Source organism: Syzygium oleosum, unplaced genomic scaffold (assembly GCF_021117445.2).
Source record: "Syzygium oleosum isolate NSW1041296 unplaced genomic scaffold, Sole_v2.1 Sole_v2.14, whole genome shotgun sequence".
Lineage (NCBI taxonomy): Eukaryota > Viridiplantae > Streptophyta > Magnoliopsida > Myrtales > Myrtaceae > Syzygium > Syzygium oleosum.
Genome location: NW_026607498.1, coordinates 172,114 through 181,373, shown reverse-complemented (window position 1 = coordinate 181,373; position 9,260 = coordinate 172,114). Strand labels below are relative to the sequence as shown.

Sequence of the window (9,260 nt, the reverse complement as noted above, 5' to 3'; positions counted from 1 at the left end):
TCCAAAGTGTGGGACAAAACATCAACAAAGGAGAGGGAAAAGTCATTATATCGCTAAAGAAAAATTGTCAAAAGGTGTCACGGCTGTGCCCTGATGTCGCCCTCGACACAAAATTCTCCCTGCTGCGCACTCATCCTTTGCTCTTCTTTTGTATTACTTGAGAGGAGGTGAGTGGGGCATTGCTCAGGTGATCCTTCCTATATATACATATAAATCCCACCTCCCTCCTTCAAGCTCCCTCTACACCTCTCCCCCTACCCTTTTTCCCTTTCTTTGTTTCCTTGAACTTCCTGTTGTCTTTGCTACTTTGACTGAGCCTAAAAGGCAAAACATATCAACCCCATTCACACACACGCATAGAGGCAGAACCAAGCAAGCAAAGCTGAGCGCACACTCAGACCAGAGAAGAGGAGGAATGAAGGAGAGCGGCGGGGGAAGGAAGCAGGGGACGCCGTCGCCGTGCGCGGCGTGCAAGCTGCTGCGGAGGAGGTGCGCGCAGGACTGTGTGTTCGCCCCTTACTTCCCGGCTGACGAGCCCCACAAGTTCGCCAACGTCCACAAGGTCTTCGGCGCCAGCAATGTCAACAAGATGTTACAGGTTCATCCCCTCCCCCCCTGTTTTTTTCTCTTTTCTCCACTCCACTCAAACTCTCTGACTTCACCAAGTTTACATAAAGTGATAGGTTATGCACCTCATCTCTATAAGATCATGTGCTACTTGTTCCATACAATCGTTGATGTATCTTAGATTTCTTTAAGCAGAAGGTTCGCGTGAAGCGTTGAGCTATTAGTATAGTTCTTTGCTTCTTGCATTGCTTGTCATGAGGATTAGTTACATGCTTTAGGTCCTTTCACTAACTTTTTCTCCTTATGGTCCACTTTTCTCCTTATATTTTATGGTGGTAATACGCGGTTTGTGGAGAGATAACCAATGATCGTAAACCAAATAATTTTGTTTTTCTATATAATTCTCCCAAGGTTTAGTTTTGTCTCCCCCGTGTTAAAAGATTTAGACATGAAAGGGATTGATTTGACTCTTATAACTTGAGAGATTTAATCTATACCTATAAAAAAAAAATAGGAGCTAGTAGAGACATATGGTAGGCTCACTAAAGTCCATCAGCTAGGTGGATAGGATAACAAGTTTCTACAGACACAACAGACGAGACAGAAAACTATATAGCGCTTGAATACATGTACTATTTGAATGTTGAAATTAAAAGTTTAGGCCATTAAGTGAGAGAAAACTATATTCATGTAAGGAAAAATAAAGCCCATAGACCAACAATTTGAAATCGATGAACATGGAGTTTCACAAGCAAAAATCAGGTTATGATATCATTTCAGAATGTCCAATTTGAAAATTTAAGTTATTAGGTAGAAGAAGACTGCGTTCATATGGTGCAAAATATGAACCCCATAAATTAACAATAAGAGCTACTTTATGTGCCATCCTATGTACAGAGCGTGACTTGTTCAAACATACGTGTCAAAAGAATTATCTTAACACTCAATAAATAATACAAGTTGGGTGAACTTTCTTATTAAAATGTCTCTGACATTGCTTAACTAGTAAACTTAGGGACATTCTACTTCATTGCCAGCTTCCGTACCAAGGTCCACATGAGCACATTTGATGCCACTCGCATCAACCTTTTTCAACAAATGTTTAGATATAATCATCTCGCTCGCGTCATTTTGATAAAGGGTTCAAAGTCATCTCTCTCTCTAGATACAACTTTAATCTCAATTCTTTTCCCACTGTTCGATTTTTTTTTTTTTTTTGAAAAACATGGTTTCACACTCTATAGTCAAATCGCATGTTCATCTAACAATATAAAGTTTTTAAGATAATTGGAAGTAGTCTCACAAAATTTTACACGGTATCGGAAGAAAAGGTCCCGCTCTAGACCCCTTATTTGCTTACCGTATTGTACAAAGTCCAAGACCAACTTACGTGTAAAAAGAAGTATTATAATATTTAATTATTAGATCACACATTCATTTAATAATTTAAATTTTCAGAGTAATTGATAGTGATCTGACAAAATTTACCGGGCAGCAATTCTGTTCTCGGTCTACTCTGAAAATTCCTGCATACTAATCAAAAGAAAAGAAAAAGGGGAAAGAAAACCCAATTTTCTTTATCTTGTTGGGGATAGCTTTTTTGAAAAACGCCTAAAGCCATACACACATCATGACAAAGCAGGTACATCAAAAGAAGTTTCAGGACTACATGTCTTCATCTTTGATGTCCCATTCATTGTTAACCCTCACCTTTTTGACAGTTTGTTGCTAGGACAAGTGCCCTTCGAGAGAGAAAAAACCAAAGCACAAAAGAGAACGTAGAAAAAGGGTCGGTCCACACACATACGCCAGTAAAATATTCAGATTTGGTTTCTAGATCCTACCCTTTTTCTACGTTTTCACCATTTTTATTGGATCACGTGAAGCTGTTTCCAACCAAAAACAATAGCATTCTCTCGCAAGAAAATTGGACATTCCACTTCTAGATTTTTCTCTGGGGTCCCATTTGATTTGCGAACATGGAAAATTCCGAAGAGAGTAACTTTTCAGTAGCCACTTACACGTGGTGTGGGCCACGCATAAATAGTCTCTTATATATAATAACAAGACATGGAAATCCGGCTTATCGATCTGCGTCGTCACGAGTTCAATTTAATATGCTTTACTTTCGTAAATTAGGAGAATTACAACAGTGAAGATTATTTAATTGGTATGAGGACAAATGATTTCCACCAATTACTGGAGAAGTTCCCGACATAATGCCGTGCGCCCACTGTCGGCAAAATTTGAACTCCCACGGTTCATAAAATCCTCGATTTTGTCGACAAGAAACAGAGGAAAAAATTACAAAAGAAAAACCAATTTTGATCTAAGTCTATGCTGTAGATTTAATCTGTAGTTGTCCATGGAATTTGATACAAGTGTTACTTTTATAATTTTTTTTTCGAAGTTTAGATTAGTTTTTCGAAAAATTAAAGAAATACTTCTTTAAATTTATATTCCCATCATCTTCTTTTGGGTTTAAACTTTGAAGAATGTCTTAAGAGAATATGTTCCATCTCAAGTCATTTAATTTTGATTTTTCTTGATGTTTGTATGAGATGTACTAAGTTCCTCAAGCAATTCCAAAAGAACGTTAAATTTATTTAGTCATAAAGTTGACTCAAATTAATTAATTAAGCTCTATAATGCATAGTCATGCATCACCATGTACGTGTGATCATTGACTCACTTGTGCAAGAGAAACTTTCCAGGACCTACCGGTGCACCAGCGCGGAGACGCTGTGAGCAGCATGGTCTATGAAGCCAACGCCCGAGTACGGGACCCGGTCTACGGCTGCGTTGGGGCCATATCGTCTCTCCAGCAGCAGATCGACATGCTCCAGAGCCAGCTCGCCCAGGCCAAGGCCGAGGTGGTGCACCTCCGGGTCTGGCAGAACGCGACCCTATCTAACCACGGTCCGAACCCGGCCAGCCCGAGCAACAGCGGGTCGCCTTCCTCGCGGCTCATGGCCTCCCAGGGCAAATCGATTTTCGAAATGGACATGATGGTGGACCAGCCAAGCTTGGGAGATACAATGTGGTGAAGCTTACCTTTTCCTAAACCACCATATACCGAATATACTTTTGGAGCCTATGATTCTAAACCAGCTCTCTCTTTCTTCTTTCTTCTTTCTTCTTTCTTCTTCTTCTTTTTTTTCCCCTCATTTGAAGAAATCTTAGATTTCGATTCGATGTATATCCCACATGAGCCGTAGAACGGCGGCGCCGCCACAGTGGATGATGGCTGAGCGGCCGCGGTAGGAGGAAAGGGTGAAGGCTATTCACCCGCAGTTTTTATTTTCTAAAAGGGTCACTAATTACTATTGACCTCAATGTAGCTATAGTCTTTTTTCGACTTTACCAATGTGAGTAATACTATATAATTATAGTGGATTGTGCACTTATGAAACAAAGTGTGTTGCATATGGATTCACCTTGTCGTGTACTTTTTTGTTTTTTGTTAATGTGGGCGAGTGGCAAGAACACGTCGCTAGGCAGTATATAATATTATTATGATAATAATGCTTGTTTATTTCCTCAAGGATTAATACCACAAAAAATCCCAAATTGATATAGTTGTAATAAATTTATTATTAACTAATTTTTTAACCACCAAAATCCCAAATAAGTATACCTATAATAAATTTATTCCAAACTAATTTTTTGACCATCAAAAATCCTAAACTGGTACAATTGTGACAAATTTATCCTTCGTTAAGTTGGATTAATACCACAAAAAATCACAAATTAGTAAACCTGTGTAAAACCTTAAATTGGTACACCCGTCAATTGTTACGTGTTATCCAACTCGGCAATTTGAAGGTAAAATTTAACGAAAATAAACGGAGGGTAAATTTGTCACATATCTATCAGTTTGGGGTTTTTTATGGTCAAAAAATTAGTTTTGAGTAAATTTGCTACAGGTATATCAGTTTAGGGATTTTCATGGTATTAACCATTTTGTTTATTGGGTATTCTTGATTCTTAGCAAAAGTTTTAATATTTTTTGTTGTTGTAGGAGTGCATATCACAGGTCACCTTTGGGAGCCAAAGGAAGAAAAACACAGCCACTTTTCTTAAGGATGGAGTTACTTTCACATCATTTTTTGACTAAAACAAGTCCTTTTTTTAGGTTGATTGATCAAACGAGCCTCCAATTTTGATTAAGTGTGTGTGGATATTTAGTGGGTTAATATCACAAAAAACCCTAAATTAATACACCTGTGACAAATTTATACTAAACTAATTTTTTAACCACCAGAAAGCCCAAACTGATACACTTGTGATAAATTTACCCTCCGTTAATTTCCATTAAATTAGATTAATAAACTGGTATACCCGTGATAAACAGAGAGTAAAACCCCAAACCAGTACACCTGTCAATTGTCACGTGTCATCCAACTCTGCAATTTGACGGTAAAATTTAACGGAAACAAACAAAGGATAAATTTGTCATAGGTGTACCATTTTGAGGTTTTTGTTTGTCAAAAAATTAGTTTTGAGTAACTTTATCACAAGTGCATCAGTTTGGGATTTTTCGTAATATTACCGCTTTCATTTATTGGGTATTCTTGATTCTTAGCAAAAGTTTTAATCTTTTCTATTGTCGTAGGTGTACATATCACAGGTCACTTTTGGCAGCCGAAGGAAGAAAAACACCGCCTCTTTGCTTGAGGATGGAGTTACTTTCACACCAATTTTTTTGACTAAAACAAGTCTTGTTTTTAAGTTGATTGATCAAACTAGCCTCCAATTTTGATCAAGCGTGTATGGATGTTTAGTAATTACACCTTAGGAAAATTAATCATCCATGAATTGCTACAATTTTTTATCTTAATATACTTCAAATTTTTTTTTCCTTTTGCTTTCCCATCTGCACTTAGCATGAAAATAATAATTTACTTTGTCCTCCAAAGGGACAAAAAACAAAACCTATCAAATTTATTTAGCTAGAAACTAGTTAATAACTTGGGTAGAATAGTACTTCGACTCTCCTATAGCAATTTGTGGAACATGCAACTCTTCGATGTCGTTTGGTTATACTTATATAAACAGTTCTTTTTAAAAAAATAAAAACAGTTTCTTATAGGCAAAAATCCTCTTCTCTCCATTCATAATTCGCCGACAATCATGTGCACACGTAGCACGTGCCTCGACACTAGTAAATAAGAAATTAATATTTCTTATTAAATTATTTATAACTGAGTATAAATTTTATTTCATTACACGATAAAATTTAGTTAACAAATAACTAGCTCTATTTAATGATGATAATTAAATTGATTTTAAGGAAAAGATTCAACTTATTAAAGTAAAATAGTAAAATAAGAAAAATGTATGAATCTACCCAACCAAATGTTAGCACAATAAAAAGTATATCTACTACATTACGTGAAGAAATTAATCTTTATTTACTTGATTCAATTATATAATAATTTGTTATGAAAACATTAAATTGATAAATTAGCTTAACTTATTCATATTTATGTTCTTTTTATTTCTTATTTCTTGATCCGATTAAATAAGCTCTAAACGAAATGAAAATAATGAAAAATTGAAATCTATATAGCATATTCAAAATATATAAATGTTGTTTTCATATAATTTATTTACTGCTATGGAAGAGTAGTTAATTTTACCATATATTCCATTGTTTTAGATTAAAAGAATGAAATTTTGGGACCAAAAGGCTCTTCTATTTAAAACATGTATTTCTTATTCTTGGCCACGAAAGGTAAGAGCTATTAGCACCTTTGAAAATTTTGTGGACGACGAAACTGCAAATTCAACCGTAGCCACATTTCATTACCATGACACCTCTCGCATTGATAAAAGCTATTAGCACGTTTAAAATTTTCGTTCATTTTTTTTATAATTAGAATTTGCTAACGTCTAATATAACAATAATTGCACTATTTCGATCCCAGAAATAGACTAATATTTTTAGTCTAATCAAGAAAATATGTTGTTTTGTTGGTTCTAACTAGTAAATATATATTTTAACTAAATAACTTATGAGTGATGTGCACAACCTGTAACCCATCAATCAATGTATGGTTAAAGGATTTTCCTCTAATTAAGAATAGAGAGGATAATATAACCTGTTTGTATAGCAATCACAATAAGCTTTTTAGCATTAGTCATGATCTCATATCAAATTTTCTCGTGACAGATTGCGTTACTAGAATTAGATCCCCATTGTATGCGCTGATCCGAATAAGGATGTGACTTATCAACCCTATATGTTCAAATAGAGCTGACGGGTCTTGTCACAACACGAGATTGTGACTTAAACATGATTGAAATTCACCGATAAAAATTCGAGCACAACACAGTACGATTAGCTCAAAAGTGGCACGAGTTGAGATATGTTTATTATTTTTTTTAAGGAAAAAAAACCTATAAATGACAAAATGCCACCGTTTGTTTTTTCAAATACCCCATTTCGGAGTGCATGAAAAGTAAAATAAGAAAATGGTGGAAAACAAGGAGCTCAATCACCTACCTTTGGTCCTGAGCAGGACCTTAAAAGACTCAAGGAGAAATAGGGGAAGGGACTTCCCGGTATGGTGGAGGCTCCTCCTTGCAAGTTCTCTCCGTATTCCCACTCTCCAAGGATGAAAAAGATTTGGATGGAACTTAGGGGGCTTCCTAGGTGGAGAAGGTAGACACCACGTTAACTTTGGTTGGCTATCGCCGGGTAGACAAGGTTTAGTAGCTTGTCATGCCTAGGATAACCGGAGGGGAAGTTTCGACTTCCTGCAGGTCAGCCTATGCTTCACACAGTGTCTATATGACCGACTTGCTGACCTGTACCCCCAGTTGTATAGACACCGTGCGAATAAGGATGTGACTTATCAACCCTATACATTCAAATAGAGCCGACGGATCTCGTCACGACACAAGATCGCGACTTAAACGTGATTAAAATTCACCGAGAAAAATTCCAACCCGACATGACACGATTAGCTCGAGAGTGTCACAAGTTGAGATATATATGTTTATTAAATTTTTTTATAGAGAAAAAAAAACCTATAAATGACAAAATGCCACCGTGTGTTTTTTCAAACACCCCATTTCGGAGTGCACGAAAAGTAAAATAAGAAAATGGTGGAAAACGAGGAGCTCAATCACCTACCTTTATCCGACCAAAAAAAAAAAATCACCGCCCTTTGAAATTAGCTTAGCAATTCTTCAACCCATTCGCATCCAGACTTTCCCTTTCAAGCATTTTTGTTGGACGAGCCTATTCCTTCTCTTTTCTTTCAAGTGTATTGACTCTGCAAATCTGACCAGCTGTGATTGTGAGCAGTTAGGTAACGATAAGTCTCTCTCTCTCTCTCTCTCTCTCAATCATTCTTAAGAAAACTGAAAACTCTTTAGACAATTTTATAGGGGATAAAAGAAAATTACGAGAATTAGCAACTCAAAAACTTAAGCTAAGGTGGAGCAACTACATATGGATAACGCACATGGTAACCACGCATTCAAACGATGCCAGATTATACTTAACACTCTTCCTCGGATGTAAGCCAATCCCTTACAAGCGCACGACTCGGCTCAATTGCTGTGAAATGGGTAGGGCTCCTATTTTCTACGAGCTAGTTGTTGTGAACCCACCACGGGCAATGAATTTGAGAGAAGAGGCGAGTGTTGGGTTATTAATTCTCGACCTGTGTTCTGGTATTATATTAGAAAGTCCGACCTAATACATTGGGAGAACCGACTCTAATACGATATCAGAAAGTTCAACTCAAAATTTTAAACTATTAGGTGGAGGGAGACTATATGTAAGTAAGGCATATCATAACTATATTTACGTGATGTGGAGTATACTTAATAATTAGAAAGTCTACATGATTTGTTAAACCATCTTGCTTGCTTAACAAAAGAAAATTAGTACATAAATGATCTTAAATTCCATTTTACTCCTTTAAAAATTGGTCAAATCTCACTTTGTCTCCTAAAAAAAAACTTGTGTGCTGCCTTTGTCCACTTTTTCAGCAGTTTCGGTCGTTTTTTCAATCCCCGAATTTCATCAACTTCTTGTAAAGGTTGACAAAAACTTTTCCCAAATTCTGCCTAAATAAAACTGAATCACGCATTTTTTGGAGGAAAAAAAGTTATAAGGCTACAAACTTATTTGAAAAGTACTAGGTCTCACTCGTTTAAGATGTTAAAAAATGAGTTTTGTGATACATCTGAAACACATTTTTCAACACATGTTTAGCACGTAAAACGAGTTTTTCAATTCAAACATAAAAATTATATATCCATAATCACATTAAACAGATGACTCGGGAGCGAAAGCATGTGAGCTAGGAAGACTCTTTTCGAGAAAAAAAAACTCAGGATTCAAGCTTTAATGACCCAATGTTAAACATCGTGCAACAAACTAATGTTGTGTTCAAATTTAAGGAGGTAAAATGCATCTCTCTCTCCCTTAATTCTTCGAAACTATATATGATCTGGAACCTAGTATTACAGCGGCAGGCCTTTAGTAGCAACGTTCGGTATTGTCAAAGACAGGTAAGGATCTCTCACTTTCGATTAACCCACCGTCAGCATAGAATCAGTCTTCCCTGGACCAAGATCCATATGGATCGGGTCAATCTCCACTATTGATTAAGTGAGTTCCACATGTGGGGCAGACAAGATCAATAATGGAGATCGATCTATTTCAGTGAACC

General features: G+C 36.5%; 1 protein-coding gene across 1 annotated transcript; it reads left to right on the top strand.

The window, feature by feature from the left end:
* The first annotated feature begins 224 nt into the window (after positions 1-224).
* LOC115693654 (LOB domain-containing protein 4) lies at positions 225-3,983 on the top strand. Its single transcript, XM_030620688.2, has 2 exons — positions 225-598; positions 3,282-3,983. The coding sequence occupies exons 1-2, from the start codon at positions 416-418 to the stop codon at positions 3,612-3,614; spliced, it is 516 nt and encodes a 171-aa protein (XP_030476548.1). The 5' UTR covers positions 225-415; the 3' UTR covers positions 3,615-3,983.
* Positions 3,984-9,260: the final 5,277 nt, after the last annotated feature.

Coding starts and splice junctions, on each gene's coding strand:
- LOC115693654 (XM_030620688.2), top strand. CDS start 416: ATGAAGGAGAGCGGCGGGGGAAGGAAGCAGGGGACGCCGTCGCCGTGC. Junction 599..3,281: donor ATGTCAACAAGATGTTACAG/GTTCATCCCCTC, acceptor GAAACTTTCCAG/GACCTACCGGTGCACCAGCG.